Below are 26,274 nucleotides of genomic sequence, written 5' to 3' on the forward strand. Positions count from 1 at the left end.
CCTCTGCCTTCTCTTTGATCTTTGCTTGGAAGCCATGTCCTAGCAGCGACATCTATGCCATCTAGAGAGACTAGGTATCTCGCAGCTCTCGTCATGGTTTCTTTTGTTTAACAGCCCTTTGCTCAATATATATCTCTCCTCTTGTGGCAAGAAGAAGCCAAGAGGCACCTTCAAACACCTCCTTGGCAATTTCCTGCAGCAGATCACCCAGTTCAGGAGGCACACGCTGTGTACACCGTGCTTTCTGCCCCTACGTAAGATTCTCTTTCCTCCAGTTTCCAGTCCATGTTCTTCACTTCCTCTTGTACCATCACTGGCAGTGTCCTCAAACTCCACATTTCCACTCACAGTCTGTTCAAGGCAATTTAGGATTTCTTTAGCCTGTGTCTCCAAATTGTTCCAGCCTCTGTCACCTGGTTCTAAAGCCACTCCCACATTTTTAGGTGTTATTGTATGGCATCGTCCCATTTCCATGTACCAATACCTGTCTTGGTTATCTGTGTTATATAATAAGCTACCCCCAGTTTAGTGGCTTAACACAACAATCATTTATCATTTCACAGGCCCTGTGGTTCAGGAATCCAGGCACTGCTTAGCTGGGGACGCATGCCTCAAGGTCTTTCACAAGGTTGCAGTGAAGATGTCAGCTAGAACTGCAGTTATTTCAAGGCTTAAGAAGTTCAGGAGGATCTGTTTCCTGGGCTTCCTAGTTCCTCATGGACTATTGGACGGAGGGCCTTAGTTCCTCCCAGGCTGGGGCTGGAGGTCTCCTTCCATTCCTTGTCATGTGGATTTCTCCATAGGTTATGCTACAACATGGCAGCTGGCTTCCCTGAGAAAGAGCCAGAGACGCTCCCTGATGACCTTACTTTGGATTTTCAGCAGGAAAACCAGAGCTGGGGGGAGGTTCTCTTACAATTGCTTTTCTTACCAAAACCTACCAGCCTGCTGATATCAGTGCTCACACAGCATCCTTCTCTTCTCTAATCATGGATGAGTTCTCTGTGTTCCAATCTCAAGTGAACCCTTTCTCATGTGTTTTGAGTCCCATCCCCTGTAGCTTACTCAAGGACTTTGCTCTTATAGTTATCCCCTCTCTTCCTTGCATTATCAAGCTTTCTTCTCAGCTGATAACACACTGTAATAACTCCCATTTAAGACATAGATCACACATTCCATCAAGTCAGCACCCCATTTCACTGCTTCCTTTAAAGAAAATCAAGTTTTAAAGTATTTGAATATATTATATTTTCATAAGTTCCTTCTGGCCATGAGGGAGTAATACAGTCTGGGATTACTCTTCTGTCATAAACAATTAGAGAACTGGATAAAAATGTAGGAGACCTCTACTTCCAGATATGGGACAAAACAGAACAGAACTGTGATTTCTTTTTCTTTTCTTTTTTTTTTAAAAGATTTTATTTATTTATTTGAGAGAGAGAGAATGAGAGAGCACCGAGGGAAAAGGAGAAGCAGGCTCCCCGCTGAGCAGAGAGCCCAGTGTGGGGCTCAATCCCAGGACCCTGAGATCATGACCTGAGCCAAAGGCAAACAGCCACCCAGGTGCCCCTGTGATTCCTGAGAAAAGGAAACAAAGTGAATCCTGAATTACTCTGGCTCTCTGGACTAAAGGGAATTTTCAGAACTTGGCACAGGGCTGGGAGACTCAAGTGGAGCCCAGTGACTTTGCTGGATCAAGGAGACAGAAGTAGGAGTTCAGAGACCATAGGGAAGCTTGAATTTGTGAGGTAGAGTATTTGATGCAGGGGGGTGCACAGAATTAGTACTGGGGTCCCCTTGACTGATGACCAGTCTGCCCATGATGTTTGGTAAGAAACTGAGTTGGATAAGAAATACTAGGAAGAGAACAACCACCAGGAACTATAAACTAAACAGTTCTCAAAAGTTATATAGGACCGAGAATAATTGAAGTTTTCCACCAAGCAGTTGGTGAATATCAATGACATTAGAAACCCCATAATAGCCACATTCTAAAAGTGGGGCCAAATTAACCCTAGAGTCAAGGTTATTCTCTCCCCAAAATAACTTAAAAGAAAAAAAGGTTCAAACTGGTGCCTAAATAACTTAACTGACGGCCAGAACAAATTCCAACATTGTTTAAAGCAAAACAATACAATCCAACACTTAATGTAATATTCATAATGTCTGGCATCTAGTAAAAAAATACTACACATATGAGGGATAGGAAAATGTAACCCCTAGCCAAGAGGAAAAGAAAAATAAGTCAATAGAAACAGATCCAGAAATGAAATAATAAAAGTAGCAGACAAGGATGACTATTACAATGTTCCACATGCTCAAGGATATAAAGGAAAACATGAATATAATGAGAGAAATTGGCAATATAGAGAAGAACCAACTGCAATTTTTAGAGAAGACAAATGCATTATTTATAAAGTAAATAAAAGTGCTCCCTACTAACTGGGACATTTTAGGGCTAGTGTTATTCAGTCAAGAAATATTTGGTGTGGGGCACCTGGGTGGCTCAGTGGGTTAAAGCCTCTGCCTTCAGCTCAGGTCATGATCCCAGGGTCTTGGGATCAAGCCTTGCATCGGGCTCTCTGCTCAGCAGGGAGTCTGCTTCCCCCCATCTCTCTGCCCACCTCTCTGCCTACTTGTGATCTCTGTCTGTCAAATAAATAAAATCTTAAAAAAAAAAGAAAGAAAGAAACATTTGATATGTATAGGCCACAGCGCTGGGCTCTGTGAGAAGTACACTTCCCATTCCCTTCCTTCCTTCCTTCCTGTCAAGATGAACTCATGGATTCTTCTTCTATTTTATGGGCTATAATCAGTTACTATCATTTTTTATTTTATTGCTCAAATTGCCCCATATTTGGCCATTGGGAACTTATTCAGGTTTGTTTCTGTGTCCTTTTGATGTGTCTCATATTTTTTTTTCTTTTTTGAGGACTTCCTTCCTCTCCAGTATTACAAGACATTTCAAGTTGGTTTTATACTTTTCTTGCTTTAAAACTGGAGTCAGCCATTTCTCCAAGGAGCCCAGATTCCTTTTTATTGGAGAAGGGTATTTACAAAGCAGTATCTGGGAGCCAGATTCTCATGTTACTTGGGGGGCGTTGTTTCTGGGCCCTCTCAGTTACAGAGCTAGTCACATGTATGTGTATCTGCAATACACACATGATGTATATATATAATGGGCACAAATTTGTATTTCTCTATCTCTGTATACACATATATTAAAAACCTGTATTCATACTAACATCGCCCATTTTTTAAAAGATTTATATATTTAGAGAGAGAGTGAGGAAGTCAGGGGGTGGGCAGAAGGAGAGGGAGAGAGAGAATCTCAAGCAGACTCCTTCCTGAATACAGAGCCTAACCCAGGACCTGATCTCAGGACTTTGACATCATGATCTGAGTCAAAGCCAAAAGTCTGAAAGCTTGACCAACTGAGCCGCACAGGCACCCCCAGTATCTCCCATTTTATTTAGTCCAAAACCATAGGATCCATTGTAGCCTTCCTTTTCCTTTCTTCCTTCCTTCCCTCTCCCTCCCCTCTCCTCTCCTTTTTCTCTCCCTCCACTTCCCTTCCCTCCCTCTTTCCCATCCTCCCACCCTTCCCTCTTTCTTTTTTCTCCAGCAATAAAAAACTGCCTTCCCTTTCCCACAATAGAAAACCAATTTGCTTTGTCCTAGAACATATGTAAAGTAATTTTGGAATTGCTAACCTATACCACTATGAAAAACAAGCATACTAACTAGAGTACAATATTTGTTTCCACTCATTTTACCTTGGCTAAGGCTAAAGGTTTCATGGTCCAAATACTATGTTCCAAAGGTAATTAGGATTTCTCCCCCAATGTGGTTGTACTGTCAACTTGATACGCATTAAGGTTCATTTGTTTTTATTTGCAGTCTTTTTTTTTTTTTCTCCCTTTCATCCTTGTTGATTTTCCGTTTGTTTGGTAATATCTTACATCTGAAGAGTACTTTGTGTTTTACAAAATGCTTCTTAAACTTGTCTCCTTGATGACATTTATCTAGGCCATTACTTCTTATTTGGGCCTGATTCATGAGATCTGGGGTGGAGCCAGTAATTTGCATATTTTTAAAAGATTTTATTTATTTATTTATTTGTCAGAGAGATAGAGAGAGAAAACAAGCAGGAGGGGAGCAGCAGGCAGAGGGGGAAGCAGGCTCCCCGATGAGCAAGGAGCCTGATGCTGGGCTTGATCCCAGGACCCTGGAATCATGACCTGAGCCGAACCGAATAAGCCACCCAGGCACCCCAGTAATTTGCATTTTTATCAAGTTCCCAAGGATGCTGATGCTACTGGTGTGGGGATAACTCTTTGAGAACCAATCTATGGCTCTTACTGAAAACAGATTCCTTAGCCCCAGACCTACGGAATTCTTCATGGGAGGTCTAGGAATCTATTTTTAACAAGGTTCCAGGTGATTCTGATGAGACTAGTTTGGGATACTAATTTGGGCTTTGAGATTTGGGGGGATTCGCAAAGTAGATTTTTTGGGTAACATCCATATAGATTACCAGTCTCAGATTAAAATAAGTGACTTGATTAAATGATATACAAAACTAATACTGTTTTCAACAAGTCCCACTTATTCATTTGTCCACCATGGTTTGCTCTCAGTTTATGTCACAGTTAGGAATTGGGTGGTGCCCATTTGATGTTATTCCTGTAATAGCTTGGCATAGATCTTTGCTTAGAGAAGTTTAAATATATTCATAGAAAAGTAATCCTGGGAGCAAACAATATGACCAAAGATCAGAGGATAGACTGTGCTCTCTCTATAAATCACTGTGTCTATCAAAAATGAAATTTCAGTACTAAATATTAATATGTCTAACTTCTGAGTAGAAAAATTGCCCAAATGGTAAAATTTTCAGGGAAGCCAAATTTAAAATTTGAGAAATTTTTTTTTTGTTTTGTGTAACTATTTTCACTTTTAAGTAAAGTTTGCTCACTTATAGAGTGATTAAATAGTGGTACTGAATGTGTGTGTATGTGTGTGTGTGTGTGTGTGTGTGTGTGTTGGCAAGGCGTAAGATACTTGGCTGCATAAAAATTTGTGAAGGATTTCAGAAATTTTTACCTTTTGGTTATTTTAAACCAATGTATCTCCTTTCTTATTTTAAAAATTTGATTTTCATTTTAGTCCTTACACTTTAAAATGATCAAAATAGAGTGCTGTTTGATGTTCACAAATACTTCAGACTTCTTTTAGAAGATAAAGGAAGGTCTGATCCTTTGATCAAGTTACAAGGTCCCTGTATTCCAGTTTCACACAAACTTTGCAAAGTTTATGCTCTCATAAATATGAGCAATATCTCGTGTTTTCCTCAAGGAATAATCCTTGAAATAATAATAATTATGTAATTATTACATAATTATATAATCCTCTAATTCTTTAAAGTTCTGATGTATGGAAATGTTAAGATGGTTCAGATTATAATTATTTTTTAGTTGTGAGCACTGGTGTGTTAATCCCCTAAATAAAATAATAAAGTGGCTTCAGTAACAGGGAAATTTTATCTTGTGATAATAAGACATCTTGGGTGGCATGCCTGGGTGGCTCAGTCTAAGCGTCTACCTTCGGCTCAGGTTATGATCCCAGGGTCCTGGGATCAAGCCCCATATCAGGCTCCTTCCTCCATGGGGAGCTTGCTTCTCCCCTCTCCCTGCCACTCCCCCTTCCTGGGTTCTCTCTGTCAAATAAATACATGAAATCTAAAAAAAAAAAAAAAAAAAAAGAAAGAAAGAAAAAAAGAGAGACATCTTGGATGTAATGAAATGAGCAAGGAACACTGAAACACAAGACTTTAGACAAGTTTCATGTCCACATTGTCTCTGAGCCTCTCTTACTTATAAAGTAGGTGATATTAGTTCCCTCATAAGGTAGTTTGAAAATTAAATTAGTGATTCACAAGGTGTTTGTGTAAATTGTAAATATGCTATACAAGGAAATGTGATGTTATATTTAATGTAGATTTTCTATTTTTGTGTCCTTTGTCCATCAAATTCCCACCAGTAGGGAGTACAAAATGTTTCTGGCCAATAGCCAGAATAGCAAATAACTTGGGCCAAATAGCAAATATTTCAGACTTTGCAGGCCATACAGTCTTTCTTCCAAACTTGTAGTCATAGTTAATATGTATAAATGAATAAGCATGACTATATTTATGGACACAGAAATTTGAATTTTATGCAATTTTCATGTATCATGGGATATTCTTCCTCTTTTTCTTCTTCTTTTTTTTTAACCATTTGAAAATGTAGGAAACCATTCTTAGCTCACAGGTTGTACAAAAACAGGTGTACTTGGCCTGTGGGCTGTAGTTTCCTCACTCCTGTATAGAACGTTTGGAAATTAGTTTTAGATTGACTTTTAGAGTTTCATAATGGGATTGTCTGTTGGAGTGATATGGGAAATTTATGAATGGAGATGCCTTAAAAAAATCATAACTAATGAATTACTAAAATAAACATATATATTATATATGGTCATTATTATAAATATACAGTAATATATTTTATGTATATTGATATTATAAAGAAATTAATGATGAAATTGATTAAATAGAACACACAACAGTGAAGTGATAGAGAAACCAGATAGTTAATCTAATTGGTAATCAGCCCAATTCTATAACTATCCACTCTACTTAGAAAATATGGTATTGGAAAGACTATCTATAGTAAGACAGTGTAATTCTAACTTTTCTTTTTGTTTTAAAAAAGAAAAATATCACTAGAATTTTCTGTCCTTTAAAAAGCATTAGTGAAGAATGTATGCCTTATTTTCTGTTTACTTCTATTTTTGCTGTAAAATTTGGGAGTTTTTCAAAGCATAATACCGTGCAAGCATATTTCTGACATAAAATACCACAATTTATTTGATTTATTCCATACCCTTTTCATAAACGCTTTTATTTTAATATTTGAAAAATACCTAAAAGGCGTAGTATGATATTTTTTTAAAAAATGACATTTCATTGGCTTTGTTTAAAGGTTTAGATAAAATTGAAAGTGCTAAGTCATTCCAATTCTAAATCAAAATGGTATTTTATGGGTGTATAGCACTTTAAAGTTTTCAAAAATACTTTTATGTAATCATCTTTGATTACAACAGCCTTGTAAAGGGAGGTGGTACAGGCATTTTCTCTGTCTTACTGATTATGGAAACTGAGTCTCATAAAGAGGAACATACCTGTCTATAGTCTTATGGCTCAGCAGCCAAAGGAAGGACTTGATTTTAGGTCTTGGTGTTAATTTAGGGTGCTTCCTACAATAATATTATCCCTGACACAGTGTCCAGTAGACTGCTTTGCACGCTAAAAGGTCTGTAACTGTTGTTTCTTGACTGATTTCTTTTGGGACTAAAGTAATGCTGAAGTCTATCTCAGGAGACTCGAAAATCTATCAGAATTCACACTTACTACTGGTGGTATATGTATGAAAGATTCGGGTCCATTTTGCTCACGTTGTATTTATATGTGAATTCTCGGGGATATGCTAGTTAGCAGAGTTTCTAGAACAGTGCATTCTCCTTAGTATATTTAACACTTACAGTTTTTTCCCTACAAAAGGACTGCGAGAATTCTGAAGGCAGTGATCCTATCTACATATTAATACTCTCTTCCTCTCCCTAAGTTCTTTAAAAAAAAAACAACAACAGAGTGGTTTAGGTAGAAGGCAGCAGGTGTTTATGGGCTAATGGGGTGGCTCAAGCAAGACAGGGACATGTTAGTTACCGCTGTCCCACCCATAACTGCTCCCAACGCAGTAAGTTTTCTTATTTGCAGCTAGACTTAGACTCTCCAGGCAACCAGACAGATGAAAAAACACAACACTAATAAATCGGAAATAACAACTCTGTGTCTTGGTTGCATACTATTATTCTCTGTGCCTTGAGTTACGTAACTCAACCCAGCTAGTTACAGGCCGTCACCAACTTACAATGGTTTGATTTATGATTTAATGGTGTGAAAGCAATACTCATTCAGTACAGTTTTGAATTTTGATAGTTTCCCAGACTAGTGATATATGGTAGGATGGATACTCCCTCGTGATGCTGGGCAGTGACAATTCCCTGTCGGCCATGTGACCATGGGGGTGAACAGCTGATAGACTTTGACTATACTCTCTCTCTCTCTTTTTTAAACTCTGGGTATGATATTCAGTAAATTCCATGAGATGTTCAATATTTTATTATAAAATAGGCTTTGTGTTAGATGATTTTGCCCACCTGTAGGCCAGTGTAAGTGTTCTGAGCATGTTTAAAGTAGGCTAAGCTAAGCTATGGCATTTGATAGGTTAAGCGTATTAAATACATTTCAACTTAGGCTATCTCTAATTTACGATGAGTTTATCAGGAGGTAACCCAACAACTCAAGGAAAAACTACAATTACTTTTTTTTTTTTTTTAAAGATTTTATTTATTTATTTGAGAGATAGTGAGAGAGAGCCCAAGCAGGGCGGAGGCATGTTGGGGGCATGAGAGAGGAAGAAGCAGGCTCCCCGCTGAGCTGGGAGCTGATGCAGGGCTTGATCCCAGGACCCTAATATCATCACCTGAGTCAAAGGCAGACACTTGACCGATTGAGCCACCCAGGCGCCCCTGCAATTACTTTCTAAGGTTAGCTCATTCATTTGTAGGTTTATAGTGATAGGTACAGTACTGCTTAAAAAGTTTTTCCTAAATTTTCTTTTTTTGGGTAAACAGCTTTATTGACATAAGATTAATAGACAATAAACTGTACATATTTACACAGTTTATTATATATTCAAAGTATAAATTTGTAAGTTTTTTGTAAGTTTTGCCATATGAAATCACTCATAAAATCATCACCCTAATAAAGAAAACAAATATATTGCCAATCATGAAATTGCTTCCTGACCCTTTGTAACTCCACCTGCTGCCCCTGTCTGTGGTTCCTACCGTCCTCATCACCCTCTACTGTCCCCACACAATGAATGACCTGCTTCCTGTTACTGCAGGTTACTTTGTATTTTTCTAGACATACAGTACTTTTGTCATGCTGTCATACAGCATGATAATTTTGAGACTTATTAATGTTGTGTGCATCTACTAGAAGTTCATTCCTTTCCATGGTGAAGTAGCATTCCACTATATAGATATACCACATTTTGTTTATCCATTCACCTGTGAATGGACACTAGAGTTATTTACAGCTTTTGGCTATTACAAATAAAGCTGCTACAAGCCTCTCCGTTTATATATGAGTCTCTGAGAGGACATATACTTTCATTTCTCTTGGATGACTACCTGGGATAGAATGTGTAAATCATATGATAGGTGTAATTTTAACAACTTAAAAATTGCTGAACTGTTTTCCGAAGTTGTATCATTTTACATTCCCACCAAAGGTGGGAAACCAACGGTGGATTAAAGCTCCAATTTCTTCACATCCTTATAATTAATTTAAAAAATTTTAGCCATTCTAATATGTGGATAGTGTTATCATTGTGGTTTTCGTTTGCGTTTCCTGAATAACGAATGACCTTGGGCTTCTTTTCACATGTTTATTTTCATTGATTTATCTTCTCTGGCTAAGTGCCTGGTGAAATCTTTGCCTGTTTTTAATCGTATTGTTTGTTTTATTATTACTGAGCAACGTTCTTTATATCTTCTGGAGACAAGTCCTTTATCAAATAGATAATTGGGAAATATATTCTCTCAGTCTGTGGCTTGTCCTCTTGTTGTTCCGTAGTGTCTTTCTTTCAAACAACAAGTTTCAATCTTGATAGGAATCCAGCTTATCAATTTGTTCTTTTATGGATCATACTTCTGGTGTTGCATCTAAGGAAATGTTACCTTACTCAAGGTAACAAATTTTTGTCCTTGTGTTCTCTTCTAGAAGTTTTATAGCTTTAGGTTTTACGTTCAAATCGATGATCCATTTTGAATTAATTTTTTAATCTGGTGTGAGTATGGATTGAAATTTGTTTTGTTTTGTTTTGCGTGTAGATATACCATTGTTCATGTGACTTAATGAAAAGATTGCCCTTTCTCCACAGAACTGCTTTTGTACCTCTGTAGAAAGCTGGTTGTCCATATATGTGTTGGTCTCTATTCTGTTCCATTAATCTATTTTTCTGTCTTTATGCTAGTACTCTGTTGGCTTGATTATTGTGGCTCATTAGCTATAATTCCTTGTTTTATTATTTTAGTGGTTGCTTTAGGATTTATAATATAGGTTTTTAACTTATTACAATCAAACAGATGTACCTCTAACTAATATCATACCACTTCATGGATGGTATGAGAACATTAAAGCTGCATACTTAAGTCACGGCTCTCTCCCCCAAGCTGGGAGCCAGTGTCACACATTATACTTCTCCCTGTGTTATAAACCCTACACTACATGGTATTATTTTTGTTTTAAGCAGTCAGTAAATATTTACCATTTTAAAGTTCTTTTCTTTTTTTAAGATCTTATTTATTTATTTGAGAGAGAGACAGAGACAGAGATAGCAAGGAGAGCACTAGTGGGGAAGAGAGGGAGAAGCAGGCTCCCCACTGAACAGAGAGCCCGATATGGGGCTCGATCCTAGGACCCTGAGATCATGATCTGAGCCAAAGGCAGACGCTTACCCAACTGAGCCACCCAGGCGCCACAGTTTTTTCATTTCTTTGTGTGGAATCAGATTTCCATCTGCTGTCATTTTCTTTTTGTCTGATGGGCTTTCTTTGGCAATTTTTGTAACGCAGATCTGATGGTGACAAATTCTTTCAGTTTTGGTATGCCTGAGAAAAACCTTTATTTCATGTTTCTTTTGAAAGGTATTTTCTCTGGGTGTAGAGTTTTAGGATCACAGTGTTTCTTTCCTTTCAGTACTTGACTGTTGCTTCACTCTCTTCATGTGGCTATTATATCTTTTTTTTTTTTTTTTAAGATTTTATTTATATATTTGACAGACGGAGATTACAGAGAAGCAGGCAGAGAGAGAGGAGGAAGCAGGCTCCCTGCTGAGCAGAGAGCCCAATGCGGGGCTCGATCCCAGGACCCTGGGATCATGACCTGGGCCGAAGGCAGAGGCCTTAACCCACTGAGCCACCCAGGCGCCCCGTGGCTATTATTTCTAAGGCTAACCTGCTTGAACCCTTATTTTTACATCTCTAATATAATGTATCCTGTTTTTTCTAGATGCCATTTAAGCTGGATGTTCAGAACAGTTCACCTCAGTTTGGATTTTTATCATATATTTTAGATAAATCCAATCCTGTCGCAGCTATGCTAATATTTAGCTCTTCCTTTGGCACGTAGGCCTGAAGTGTTAGAAGAGTCACCTCCGGCCCCCCAGAAAAGCAGTTTTCAGATTATCCAGTGCAACTGCAGTGTTCACGACAGCTGTGAATGCCACGTGCCTGTGCCCACAGCCAAACTCAACCACACTCTCCTTCTGTATCTGAAAATCAAGTCTGGTGGAATAAACTTCCAGTCACCTCTAATGTCAGTTCAACCCATAAACGTTGGTAAGTCACACATAAAAAAAGGTATTATATCTAAACATCAGCCAGACGAATAGGTTAAACATTGCTTACAGAAGTTTTCAGTAGCTTATCTTGCTTTGACCCGTGTGGGCAGGACAGCAAATGCAGAACCAGGGAGTATTAAAAGCAGCCTCTAGAATGTTTTAACAGTAGTATACGTTATCTCTGCAGTTGTGACTTGAATTCTTGCTTTTTTAAAGACTTACCATTTATTTTAGAGAGAGAGAGGGAGTGAGTGAGTGCAAGCATGAGTGGGGGGAGGGGCAGAGAGACTCTTCAAGCAGACTCCCTGCTGAGCGCAGAGCCTGATGAGGGGCTTGATCCCATGACCCAGGAGATCACGACCTGAGCCAAAACCAACAGTCAGATGCTTAACTGATGGAGTCACCCAGGCGCCCCTTAAATTCATTCTTAAAAACAGTTTTTCTTTCAATCCTGGATCTGTCCAATGGAGATATATCATTGGGGTGTTACTTTTTCACTTCTCATATAACAGTTTCCAGAAATAATTAGGAGCCTGTTTTTACCCTTGTTTATTTATTTATTTTATACTTTTACTTATTCCTTCAATAAATATTTCCTAGAAGCTCATGTGTGTCAGCCACTCATCTCAAAGCTGGGGAAACAACGGTGAATGAGACAAAGTTCCTCCCTCATAAACTGGAGACAAACAATAGTGAGCAGAGAGAAACAAAAAAGTAAACACCTAAATCATTTTCTGTACAAATCTAATTATAAGGAAAACTCAAATAATAGGTAGTACCCCATATTTTTGGTGCAAAGATTCCCAGTTTCTTTTTTTTTTTTTAAAGAGTTATTTATTTATTTGACAGACAGAGATCACAAGCAGGCAGAGAGGCAGGCAGAGAGAGAGAGCAGAGGAAGCAGGCTCCCTGCTGAGCAGAGAGCCTGATGCGGGGCTCGATTCCAGGACCCTGAGATCATGACCTGAGCCGAAGGCAGAGGCTTTAACCCACTGAGCCACCCAGGCGCCCCCCCACTAGTTTCTTTTGATCAACTTGAACATATGATTACAGATGTGACTAATATAGGTATTGTTCACTTAAAATTTATTAAGTCAGTTTCGTGTATGTATTTTATATATAATATATAATTTAACAGTGTTACTATTTTCCACTTATATTTCTTGAAACCATTATATACCAACTATTTACGTGCATCTCGATATCATTGTTTTTGACATGACTCGAACCACTTTTCCAGGTATTTCACACACAATTTTCCAAACAACTTCACCATCACTTCTCTAAGTTACCGGGGATATACCACTTTTTGAATCTGTATATGACATCATATTTCAACATTAGGACCTTCAAATAATTTGTCCTTTAGAGATATATATGTGGTCTCTACAACATAATTACAATGACATCCAAGCAATTCTGTGATGAAGTTATAGCACAGGGAAAAACATACATAAAATTTATAAAATATCATTTTGTTCTCTTTTTAAAACTAATTCTGTCAGGTGATTTTTAGAAGCATTTAGAACCAGAGTTAAATGAAATATTTACAAAAATAAGGTAGTTAGAAGGTGTTTATGAGAGACTTTATAAGAAACCTAAAAAGAATTTTGTCTTTTTTTCAGAGGTAATTTTTTGAGGAAAAAAAAAAATCTTTCCTTATACTTCGGTATATATGATAATGTCCTAAAAATGTTAAGTTCCACAAAATAAATATGATGAGGAGAGTGTTAGGTAGGTGTAAGGACTATTATTTCAGCTGTGGAGGTCAAAGAAGACCTGTTTTTGGAGATAGCATTTGAGCTGAATGAAAAAGAGATAGCCATGCAAAAATCCAGAGGCAAAGGTGCTCCAGCCAGGAAAATAGCACCCATAAAACCTCTGAGATGGAATGAGCTTGGAAGTGGGAGGACCCAAGACAAGGCCTTTGTGCTTGGAGTGAATGAGGTGGGGGAATATTTGTGGATGTGGTCGAAGGTATTGGATTCAGGTCGTATGGTAGGCCAGGGTTATAGAGTTTGGGTTTTATTCTAATTACAGTGGAAGCTTTTGAACCAGGAGAGTGATATGGTCGTGTGTGTATGTATGTATGCATGCTTAAAATTTACTCTGCATGTGGAGAAGGAAATTGACGGGGGAATGAGGAAGGATAGTTATAAGAGTAGAATCAGAAGGCTCAGATACTATTGGAACAATCTAGTTGGTTTAGAGATGTAGCACTGGAGAAGTAAAGAGATGATCATAGCTGGGATTCATTTTGGAGATGGTGCTAACTGAAATTTCTAGTGGATTGGATATGGAGTATGGACAGAGAAAAACCCAAGATAATAGACTTGGCCCTGAGCATGCCAGTGAATAGTGGTACCAGGTATTTGTGGAGGATCAGATGTGTGACATATTATTTTGAGATGCTCATAGATACCCAAGAGATGCTGAGCAGGCAGTTGGACACATAATCATAGAGTTCATGCGAGATATATATGGGACTATCTGGTGTATAGATGTTTATGGGATTGCCTGAGATCATCCATTTGGAGTTCAGTGAGAGAAAGACTGAGGCAATCAGAGAAAAGAGGAGTGAAAAGAGTGTGGTGGCCTTGAAGTCAAGTGGAATCCAAATGAGCAGCTATGTGGAATGCCGCGAAACAGTGGAGGAAAATGCATCAGTCAACTGACAATGGATTTGGCAAAGGACAATGACCTTGATAGAGTGGTTTCAGTGGACTGGAAGAGCAGAAGACCTACCTGATCAGAGTAGGTTGGTTAGGAAAATGGAATATGAAGTGGAGAGAGTGAGTAGTGCCAATTCTGCCAAGGAATAGTGCTCTGAAAGCAGGTAGATGGGGGTGTATCTAAGACATGGGTGGTCCAGAGAAAGATTTATTTTTGGATTTCTAATATGAAGGCATATATGTATGCCGGCAGAAAATGTACAATAGTTTATAATTTCATGATTTCTGTTTGGTGTTTTTGTTTTGTTTTCTTTTTGGTCATGAGAACTCAGTGAATTTCACCTACTGTTTCTAGACTTTAGTGTTTATCTGTCTCTGCTTTAAAGTAACTAAAATTTGTAATATGTCACATAAAGTAGAAGCTTTATTAACTTTGATTCAAGGAAAGGAGAAAAACTACGTCTAAATTCTTAAAACATATAGTATGTTAATTATAGTAATATGCCATTTTAGTTCCTGAAAATAAAATTCAAATCAGTAAACATTTCAATGTAATGATTATTTCATTGTACATAATTCTTGCTAGTTAAAATCTTGAAAACATAGAGATGCACTGAGAAGAAAATTGCATCATCTGTTTTCTATAATTCTGGCTTTTTTTTTCTATTTTAATACATATTTATAAATATTCTTTTGTTAATTTCAACAAATTGAGAACTCAAGTATAGATGATTAATAATAAACTTTTAAAACTAACAATATTAGCATTTTCAATATTCTTCTCTGATATGATTTTTAATGGCTGTATAGATTTCCCTATGGGGATGAACCATTATTTTTTATTTTTTTTTTTTAAAGATTTTATTTATTTATTTGAAACAGAGAGAGAGAGATCACAAGTATGCAGAGAGGCAGGCATAGAGAGAGAGAGGAGAAAGCAGGCTCCCCGCTGAGCAGAGAGCCCGATGCGGGCCTCGATCCCAGGACCCTGAGATCATGACCTGAGCCGAAGGCAGAGGCTTTAACCCACTGAGCCACCCAGGCGCCCGGGATGAACCATTATTTATTTAATCAATCCTTTATCATAAGATGTTTGTATTGTTTCTATGAATAATTTAAAGGTTACTTGTGTTCAAAACCACACACACACACACACACACACACACACACAACCTATACTCAAATACATATTCATACAAGAACACATGCATGTACACATGAACTCAAATGATTTACTAAGTTAAATGCATTATTAAGCTAAAAAACTCTATCCCCATTTCTGGTGGCAAGCTAGGGCCTGCATGTTTTATTCCACGTAAAACATGCGTGCTGTGGGTTTTGAGTAGGTGTGTCTAGATTATTATATTTCAAAGTTAATAGGTTTGCTGAATTTTATATGCATAGTTACCTGAATTTTTGCATGCAAACTCCATATGCGTTTTCAGAGTAGTGTTCTGCAAAATGCTGTTTTTCCTTGTCACCTGCTAAACCAGTGGATGAGGGTGGTGGGGGAGGCTTCAAAGAAGTTTGGGGAGTGATAGGTTAAATAAAGTTAGCAGACTTTTTTTTACAGTAGGAATTCACATTTATCAAAACAACCTCATTACTGATTTACAGTTTTTGCCATGTGTGGAGAGAAAATGAATATATGTGGATTGCTACGGAAGGGTACAAGGAGTAGACCTAATATTTTGGTCTGTAATTAACTCAAACACCTTTTGAGTTGTTGAAAGAACAGGATATGCTAAAAATTCGTTTTGACTTTGTTTTGTGATATCTTGAAAACTGCTTGACTTAAAAATGTTCTCTTTTTTCCTTAAGTGAAGCCTGATCCCCCATTAGATTTACATATGGAAATCACAGATGCTGGCCACTTGAAGATTTCTTGGTCCAGCCCAACATTGGTGCCATTTCAACTTCAATATCAAGTGAAATATTCAGAGAATTCTTCAACAAACATGAGAAAAGTAAGTACATTTCAATAAACAAAATGAAAAGTTGGGAAGTAACTGAAGTAAAGAGGAGACCCCTTCCATGTCCTGTAGAAAATGACCTTTGCATGCCAAACACGCATGGTCCTTCTAGATGAGAATCAGCTCTAATTTAATATTATATCACTGGCTTTCATTTAAAATCAGCATAGGAAATGATCACATGAACAACATGTCCTCATCTGCGGTAAACACTTTTAGAGAAATTGTTTGATGTTGCACAATCTCTCTCATGTATGGAGCCCTGTTACATATTGAGGAGTGTGACAAATTCTTCCCAGACTTTAGTAGGCTTCTCTGTCTCTCTCCCTCCCTCCCTCTCCCTCCCCCTCCCTCTTCCTTACACACACACACACACAGCTGAATGGCAACAGGAAGACCAGTTACAGAAACTCGAATTCATAATTATAATTTTCTCACCTACAGACCTCTGATTTCTGATTTTACAATTCCAACTGTTGTTTTATTGGTCAACATATTTGTTTACTTGCACCATGTGCATTTGCTGTATAAAGTCTGTCAAATTCTTTTTGCATTCTTTCCATATTTATTGAGCACCTACTAGGTACTAGGAGCTGTTCTGCATGCATCAGGATGTCCTGAGTAGTAGAGCTAACGGGTGCTGGTGGAGCTAGTAGGTTGTAATAGTCAGTGGAAGTGGGGGAGGCCTCATGGAGAAGGTGACACTTGAGCAAGGATCTGAAGGAGGTTGGTGAAGTAGATATCTAGGGGGATTAGTTTCCAAAGAGAGAAAACAGTAATTCAGAGGCCCTAAGCCAGGGGAGAAGCTGGAGGTTGGGCGAGGCAGTGGAGGAGTCAAAGAGAAGAACGAGAGGAGGAGGAGGAAATCATAAAGAGAGTGGGCCATGCATGGACTTTGGCATTTTCCTTTGTGAAACAAACTGTTACATAATTTAGAAGTAAAAACCTGTCTTTGTAGCTCTGGGCCAATTTTTTAAAAAGACTTTATTTTCATAAAGAGCAGAAAAGGAATCCATGGTATCCTGTGTGGAAAAGCAGAGTTAAGGCTTCTCCGGGTTTCAGTTTTCTAATCTGTAAAATGGAGACAAGAAGATTTGAAATCTATGTGGCCTGCTATTGTATAATACATTTGTGGTGATTCTCACCCTTTTGGTCTCTGGTACCCCACAGTTTAAGAGGCCAGGGAATTTAATCGCTTTGGAGTACATCATTGGAAAACAGTGTATTTGCTAAGCAATTCTTATTAGTGGTTGTTTTATGCAGAATTAGGTCTCTTAGATATTTGCCCTCTAGTTTGTAAACTATATTTTGATTCAATACAGCTTCTCAGGGCCAGGGTTCAGGTTCTTAAAATTCTTCATGCCCTCCTCTGTGACACTTTCCTCTAGGAATATTAATAATTCTGTGTCCGCTCCTGCTTATGATTTTCTACCACGTGTGTATTACAGATGTCAGTGGTGGCTTGAAACTCCCTGCTGACTAGCTGTACCTCTCAAATTTCACAAGGTCAATATTTGTTATCATTCAGTAAAAAATATCTGCTGATCATCACTGTGTTTTTCTTCTTGGAGTCATGGGTTATTTAAAATTTTATCGACAAAGGTGCAAACATTTGTGATTTTCTCACTGTTTTCTGTTTAATGTTACCATGGTCCGGCCAAATACTCTGTTAAGATTTTCATTCTTTGAAACTTGTTGGGACTTCTTGTTCTCAATTTTGATGAAGGTTCCATGTCAACTTGATGCTCTGATGTTTTCAAACAATATTTAACAGGCTGATGAGATTGTCTCAACTACATCTCTGCTGATAGACAGTGTGCTCCCTGGGTCTTCATACGAGGTTCAAGTGAGGGGCAAGAGACTGGATGGCCCAGGAATCTGGGGTGACTGGAGCACCCCTCTTATCTTTACCACACAAGGTAGGTTTTGTAATAGTATCAAGAGAATATGCTTCCTGATTTTTCTTTTGGCCTATTGTAAGCGTCTTAAATTTTGTGGCAATAAGCCAAAAGGGGGGACACAATATTAACATTTTATTTGAGTGTTGGAAGGTAAATTTGTGAATGAAAACTTGTAAAAAAAAAAAAAAACTTGTGTAAGGGCTCCCAAGTTTATGTGCATCCGTATTGAGTGTCTTGCTGAATTACTCTTACCTATTCAAAAGATAGACTTAATAGAAAGGTTTCAGACTCACAGATTCAGAACGTTACTGGTATCAGTGTTTCCTTAATTTACATTTAAAATCAGATATATTAATTTGACATAAATTCCAAATATTCAAATTTCATTTATTATATTTACATAATGTAATAAATAATAACATAATGGAATAATTCTTTTCACTCTAGATGGTGGCTTTTAAGAGTTTTCACTGTCAATTTTCATGTTTTTAATCTTTAACATCAGAAAACCTGTGGTTTATTCAAAACTTCCTCATGAAGCTGAGGTGGTGTTTTACAAAGGGCATAGACATCTTGGAATGGTCCAGCCCTGTCATATGCTAACTTGTGACCTGGAAGACACTCCAGGGTCTTTTGCCTAGTCGTCTGATCTGTCAAAAGAACAAAATTATTCCTCCTGAAACTCATGCAGGGTGAATATGGATATGTAGAGACAGCAGGTGCCCTGTAAGTCATTGAGCAGATAGTCAACACATTTAATGAATTAAGTCCATTTACTGATTACTTCCTATTTAAAAAGCCTCAGTTAGTCAAAAAGCCAGTAACATTAGTGGTTTAAGAGCACTGACTTTGGAGTCTGACAATGTTTTATAAAAGTTCTGGCCTCACCACTTATTTGGAAAGTTTCTTTGCCCTTCTATGCATCAATTGGCCCATCTGCAAAATAGGGACATTCTTATTTGGATAGAATGAAACAGTGCACCTACTGTGCTCACTGTAGTGTCTGAGCCTTAGTAAGCACCCAGTAAACAGTAGATGCAGTCACAGTTTCCAAATCCACAGTCTCAATATTCAAAACCTCAGCATCTAATGGAGGTGGCAGGTTGACATGATACATAGCTCATTGCATGAGCAAGGCTGTCAGAAGAGCTAACAAAGTTCTAGGAAGCAGGAAGGATTGGTTCTACCCAGGGAAGCCAGGGACCTTCTGTGAACAGTTTTAGAAGACATGGATTTCTCAGATAATTATTGAGCATCACAATGTGTGTGCTGAGGACTCAGCTTCTGGTATTTTTCAGAGGAAGATCACCTTTTCTACCTTCAATTATTTATTGTTGATAAATAGGTCTGAATCACCAGCAGTGAATTATATAGAGGGAAATAAATTACAACATCAACTTTTAAAGAATGTCCCATGGAGGTTTTTAAGAGAGTGGGATGGGGTGCAGAGGAGGCAAGTAACCCTGACCTCCACTCTGAGAGGCCTCTGACTTGCTGCCTTCACTTACTGTCCAGTGAAATAGTTCTCTTTCACAAGAAGGTGGCTTTCTTCTTTGTGATTTTACTTCTTAATTAGATCTGAAAACCCACCCCCTCCCCAAAGAAGAGGGAAATTCTAAAAGAATCATTGTTATTTTTAAAGTTTGCTAATATTCAAATTGTAGATTATACCTTTCTAGAATAATGATTCTTAGCAATTCTGTATTTAGTGGGGTTAAGATAAGCATTTTGATCCAGCATAATATAATAGTTATTTGTGTTACATTTCATGTAAGATTTTATTTTGGATTGTTCAGCGTAGGTTTTTAGACCTTTGGATGGACATAGTTTTAGTTCTGTTTTACTTTGTACAAAACTCTTTTAGACTACTAGAAAGTAACCTTTCTTAGGACACATCAATATCTGTAGGATTAAATTTGCTCAGGTTCCTCAATATGTTGGACCATGTTTATATGCTTTTATACATAATATAAATCAGATTTTTAATATACATTATAAAGCACATACATACGTATATATATGTTCTTCCCTATGCAATATTTAGTGTTTTATGTATGTGACAGTAATAAAGATATGCTTCATTGAAAAGAAACTTTGCCAATTTACTTGCTTGTACAGTGTCTAAATATTGCAATTAACACCTGGCCTTTTACTTATTTGCCTCAGATGTGTCCCTTTAGTGACGTTAGACATTCCAAACAGAAATATCTGATAGTAAGTGAGAAATAAATCCGGACAGTGAGTAAGTAAATAGTCCCCAAAGGACAGAATTTGTTGATTTAGCAATGAGTATAAAGGTAAGCTTACTATTTTAACAGGCTTGGATGGCTTAGATGCCACTGAGTGGTACCAGGTGATTATTAAGGGAAAGACAGAAACTTGCCAAATAGGAAGTAGACCAGGGACACCAAGAGCAGGAAGAAAAAAGCCTTTACACTTCAGTAGCTCCCAAGCACATTTCTCTGTTATAGGATCATCTGCAGTAACGGCGTAATGATGGGTACTGAATCACAAATCACAGGTGTACCTACCTTCATACTTCCCTACTGGATAATAATAATAATAGCAACAACAATAATAAGACAGTTATGGAGTGCTTCCTGTGTTTCAAGCACTGGTCTCAGTGCTTTACATGTACTATCATTTTATCTTTTCGATCCCCTGTGAGATAGGTATTGATAGTCCCCTTTTATAGACAGAGAAATCGAGATTTAGAGAGGTTAAGGAAATTGTAAACGTTGGCCCAATCTAGACTGGCAGTCTAATTCCAGTGTTCATATTGATACGCACTAATACTGTGAGTAAGCACCGAATGTATGTTTATACAAGACTTCTGGTGTCACTAAAAATTGATCCTGGGAACTAATAAGCGATAAGCTTAATTACATAGAGCACTTTCGTAGAACACCTCATTTCCTTCGTGATTCCTGATAAATGAGGCTTCAGCATTGCTTGGGTTTTTCAGGTCTCAGGTTTGCTGAGTTTCCTTCACCGCAGTTCCCGCATCCCCCAGTGCTTACCGCTCTGGAGGCTTATTCTTGAACCCAGTGCACCAGCGAAGTCTGTTTCTCCAACCCTGGGAGCTTCCTGCTCTTGTGTAAAGGATTTGGATCCTTCTCCCTTAAACCTGGGTATTTGCTATTATTAGATTATCCCATGCTGTTCAGTGCTAGGTGCTACACTGGCATCCACCAAACAGAAACATTCTGTAAGACTGAGGCATTAACTTATTTACAGTGAATTAGCACACCTACTTTATCACTTCCAAACACTTTGGAATTTATTGATCTTTTTTTTTTTTTTTTTTTTTGAACAGAGGCTATCTGATGTATTGGTGCCAGAACAAATAGATGCTAATTATCAGTCCCTTTATAGCTACTACTTTTTGTTTGTTGATTTGTTAAAACTATCTACCAAGTGTACAGTTAATGAAGCATTGACATTTTAATCAAGGAATTCTTTTAGATTTTTAAAAAATGAATTGGCTAGGTTCTTTCTTTAGCTGTTGGGAGATCTTGGACTCTTGCCAGAACTTAAGAAGTCCAAGAATATTGCAATTAAGTTATGCTACATACTAAAAATAAGTTTAGAAGTGCTGACTTCTAGTAATACCTTTCTTAATTGCACTCTTGTCCTGCCAGAGGAAAAACAGATAATTTCTACATTTCGTACTTGACAGTGCTTGTAATATATTAGAGAAAATATTTTCCCATTAGATAAAAATAGAAAATCTGCTTTGAAAATTTAAAAATTTATTTTCTGGTCATATAATAAACATATTTTAATACAACTTTAACTAAAATGTTTTTTTTAACTAAGGTGTTTTATAATTTATGTTCATTGAAGTAATTCACTAATATTTATCAATAGAATTTCTTCTTTTAATGAAATTCATCAGTATAGATTCTGCAAAAGTATTGGTACTTAGTCACGAGAAGAAAATTATTTTCTTATTTTACAGATTAAATGTTGTGTATCTCACATGAGAATAAAATATGTATGTATGTTATTTTGAAAATTAAGTATTTAACATTTACTTCATATCAATTTCTATATATTCAGTGTACATTTTATAAAATCAGGTATTTAATAACTTGTTTTTATTCTTTTTAAGTTAATATTTTAATATTTAATCATGCCAAAATACTATGACTGTATTTCTCAACTTAGCCTTACTTAGTCATTCAATTTTGAAATGAAGTGCTTTGAGATTTTTATTATCTTTAAAAGATTCAGTTTAACTTTTGAAATCTTATTTGTACTCTTTCTAAAAATAAGTTACTCTTAGACTTCTGAAGCAGTTCAGTAATGAGATGTGGAGCATATTGAAAGCAGGTTAATGATCTTTCAGGTCTGTGCTACATACTTGTGTGTAGTAAGTAATGTTCCAATGACGCTTGAGCGCCACCCTAGGCTAGGATTATGAATCTGACGGACTGACTTCTGTCAGTGATTTCATGCTACTAAAACTTTTCCTGTTTATGCTTGACTGTAGAAATACCAAGTAAAATGTTTCGTAAGGATTGTAAATATAAGGACAGGGGAGTTTAGCTACCTATTACAAAAAAAAGAAAAACTTAAATAATAAAAATCAATGAAGTTTTGAGGCGCCTTGGTGGCTCAGTCGGTTAAGCGTCTGCCTTTGGCTCAGGTCATGATCCCAGGATCCTGGGATTGAGCCCCTATCAGGCTCCTTGCACAGCGGGGAGTCTGCTTTTCCTTCTGCCTGCTGCTCCCCCTGCTTGTGTTCTCATTGTCAAGTAAATAAAAAATCTTTTAAAAAATCATTGAAGTTTTTTGTTTTTGTTTTGGGGGTAGTCAGGATGATATGTCTGAGAACAGATACTCACATTCTTTCGGCAGAGAATGGCGTACCTTAAATTGCACAACTGAAATATACTGTTTTTGTAATGCATTATGGCAGAAATAATTTCTTCCTATGTAAAGAGTCATTTACTTTTATTTTCTTTCTAATTAAAAATATAAGTAAACTATGTTTCCAACAATAGGGGACCGAAAAAATAGTATAGAATAGTGTAGAGGCCTTAAAAATAATATTTTAGAAAAATATTGGTTTCCTTTATCTGTAACTACACCATACTGGCATTAAATAACTTGAAATATTACAGATCAGTATTTACAGTTTTTCCTGTTTTGGTGCCTTGACACATCATTGATTTTACATATCCTAACTATTTTTCTTATTTGAAGTTTACTTTTCTCCTTTACCTGCTTATTTGAAATTTTCATACATCCAAATGAAACAGTAGCAACCACCATTTAGTCTTGGGGTTTTTGCCTTAGAGTGATTTGATTCAAGAACTCGCCCTACATTTCATTGATTTTTAAAGCAGAGTCTGATGGAAAACACATGTCATTGTGGAATTAGATTATATTTCACTTGAATTAATTTTCTGCCTATCAATCAACAAGTGACAATTATGCACAAAAATTTTTTTGTAGTAAGTCTCTATGTTTAGAAAATACTGGACATTTTTGAAAGTTCAAGTCATTTGGGAATGAGAGTGCCTGAGATACTACATAACTGTCCATAAATAGGCAGGTAGAGTTGCACAGTCTCTTAGTACAGTCATTTATTTTTGGCGGTGTGAAACTGAATGCATTGTGAAGCCTTTCTACATAGCCTCAATTCCTCACAGGATGTTTTTGGTCTTCATCCCATATCCTCCCCTTCTCTTATTGCAGATGTCGTATACTTTCCGCCTAAAATTCTGACAAGTGTTGGGTCTAACGTTTCTTTTCACTGCATTTATAAAAGTGAAAACAAGATTGTTTCCTCAAAAAAGATTGTTTGGTGGCTGAATTTGGCGGAGAAAATTCCTCCGAGGCAGTATGCTGTGGTGGGTGACCGCGTTAGCAAAGTCACGTTTCCACATTTGAATGCAACCAAGCCTCGTGGGAAGTTCACCTACGATGCCGTGTACTGCTGCAACCAGCAGGAATGCCACCATCGCTATGCGGAACTATACGTGATTGGTAAGAATACCGCCCTTCTCTCCGTTTCCTTCCACAAGCAGATGTTTATTACCGACCCTGTGTTAGAGTCCCGTTGATAATGTAAGGACATGTTGTTTTCAATAAAAATTGCTTTGGTGTTTTTGCTTTGTATTAATATTTTAATGTGTTTTAAATAGATGTCAATATCAATATATCATGTGAAACTGATGGGTACTTAACTAAAATGACTTGCAGATGGTCAGCCAATGCAATCCAATCACTCATGGGAAGTACTTTGCAGTTGAGGTATCACAGGTACGTGTTGTTCTCGCTGTTTTATTGTTCTGTGGATATGGTGAGATAAGACTTCTGGTAGAGATATCATAACAGTTCTCTAGGAGATGTTCTTCCTGTAAGAGGAAGGTAGAATCTACTTGATTAGGAAATTTTTGAGGGATCAAATAAATTGGGGATCAAATAAATTTTTGAGGGATCAAATAAAAAACTCACATTGAGGTAAAAGTGTATTTTGTTTTCACCTCAAATTATTTTTTCTGATAATCAATTAATTTTCCATAATTGCATTTTAACTACTGAATGAAATCCAATAAAAACTGGTTTCTGTACTTTTAATTTGACTTAGGGAATTGACCGGAGGACAATATCAGCGATTTTAGAAGTCCAATATTATCTGCTGAAGATTAATATTTTGGAAAAAAATCAGAGGTAGTAGCACAAAGATTGTAAGATATAATATGAATACTTTTAGAAGTAGGAAAGATTAAGAAAGAAACACTTAATAAGGAGTGAAGTGTTTTATTACTAAAGAGTAATTTGTGCTTGTTTATTTTTACCCTTCCCTGTTTTGAAAAGAATTCAAGGCTTCATCTTCCTTTAGTATCACCTGAAATAATAGCACTCTTGTTTAGGAGAAGGTAGATACATTTTTATTTTTATAATCTCTCATATTAGTTTTCAGTTACATATACTGCTCTCAAACACCCTGTGTCAATTTGTGTTTTGTATTGGGGTCTTCCAGTTTGTTTCACTTGTCCTCATTTATTCTTAAAATCTAAACTTTCTACTGAAAAACAAACCCCCCTCCTGAAATACTGCAATCTGAACTCTATACCTAAAGTGACCAGTCTATTGTTCTGTAGTATTAGAAAAAGAAATAGGACAATTTCTTGCCATTTCTTACATAGGAATAATAGTTGGCTTCATTTTACCTGGTAAGAGTATTTTGAAATCAATAGAATATTTATGACTGCCGTTTTACTTTTATAATCTGTCTTTATTTTCTTTCCATGGCATTTTTCACATTAAGAAAAGTGTTGGTGGCTGACCATCACAAAAGCTCTGTGTCTCATTTGTCTTGCTAACATTTATGAAGAACAGCAAAAGTCCCTGCATGTACTTGGGCAGGTTTTTTTTTTTTAACCTCTCTTTAACCTTGATTTCTTTGTCTGTAAACTGGAGAGAATGATAGGACTTACAAGGTTTCCGTGAGAATTGATGATATATTCCATTTAATTGTAATTAAGTGATAGAATTTCTCCTAGTAAATATTCAGTAAATGGCTCTTGCTCTCATGATGACAAAGACACTAACGTCTGCATTCCAAGTGGTGTATAACTGGGCTTTGGTACATGGTCACAGTTCTTACCCACAAAGGAAGCCTCATGCCTGGTTCTCATCTCTGCCCCCTCACCCTGCTAGCACTCATTCATATACACACCCCAGTGATTGTAATTTTGGAGGGGGTAAGCAGGAAAAGTCACAAAAAATAGAAAATGAGAAACAGAAAAATACAGATTTTTCATTTTCTTGTAACCTCCTAGCTCCATTTTTATGGAAATGGTAAACTGCTATTTTAACTACTTAAATGCTGTATTCAGAGCAAATAGTGGCATCAGGGCTATTTCAAGGAAAAGGACCAGTGCTCTGTAAGTTCTGAGGCAGAGTGTGGGTCAGGACACAGTTATAAAAATTACTTTCTTAAATTTCTTCTCTGAGGAAATGTGTTAAATGTGTTACATATTTAATCATATGACTCAGGTATGAATCAAGAATTGGTATTATTATCATTATATTGTTTTGAACTGGATAATATTCAGACATTGTCAATTAGGCTATAATTTACTATCAATTGTATCTTCAATTTATGGTGGAATTTAATCTGTTTCTAAAGCGTAAAAGATTTATCTTCCTTTCCATTTCGGGAGTGTCCCAATACCACTTGTAATCTATACTTCTAAAA

The 26,274-nt window shown here is 37.0% G+C and overlaps 1 protein-coding gene across 8 annotated transcripts in view; it reads left to right on the forward strand.

Annotated features, from left to right (window-relative positions):
• The window catches only part of LEPR (leptin receptor), an 87,216-nt gene that overhangs the window by 33,561 nt on the left and 27,381 nt on the right, over positions 1–26,274 (forward strand). For all 8 annotated transcript variants that reach the window (XM_032870009.1, XM_032870007.1, XM_032870008.1 and 5 more), the window contains 5 exons: positions 11,300–11,508; positions 16,004–16,149; positions 17,930–18,074; positions 23,763–24,053; positions 24,212–24,329. In XM_032870009.1, the coding sequence (XP_032725900.1) occupies positions 11,300–11,508; positions 16,004–16,149; positions 17,930–18,074; positions 23,763–24,053; positions 24,212–24,329 (909 nt within the window). The remainder of the gene's footprint in view (positions 1–11,299; positions 11,509–16,003; positions 16,150–17,929; positions 18,075–23,762; positions 24,054–24,211; positions 24,330–26,274) is intronic.

Source organism: Lontra canadensis, unplaced genomic scaffold (genome assembly GCF_010015895.1).
Source record: "Lontra canadensis isolate GAN:19392208 unplaced genomic scaffold, GSC_riverotter_1.0 scaffold40, whole genome shotgun sequence".
NCBI classification, from domain to species: domain Eukaryota; kingdom Metazoa; phylum Chordata; class Mammalia; order Carnivora; family Mustelidae; genus Lontra; species Lontra canadensis.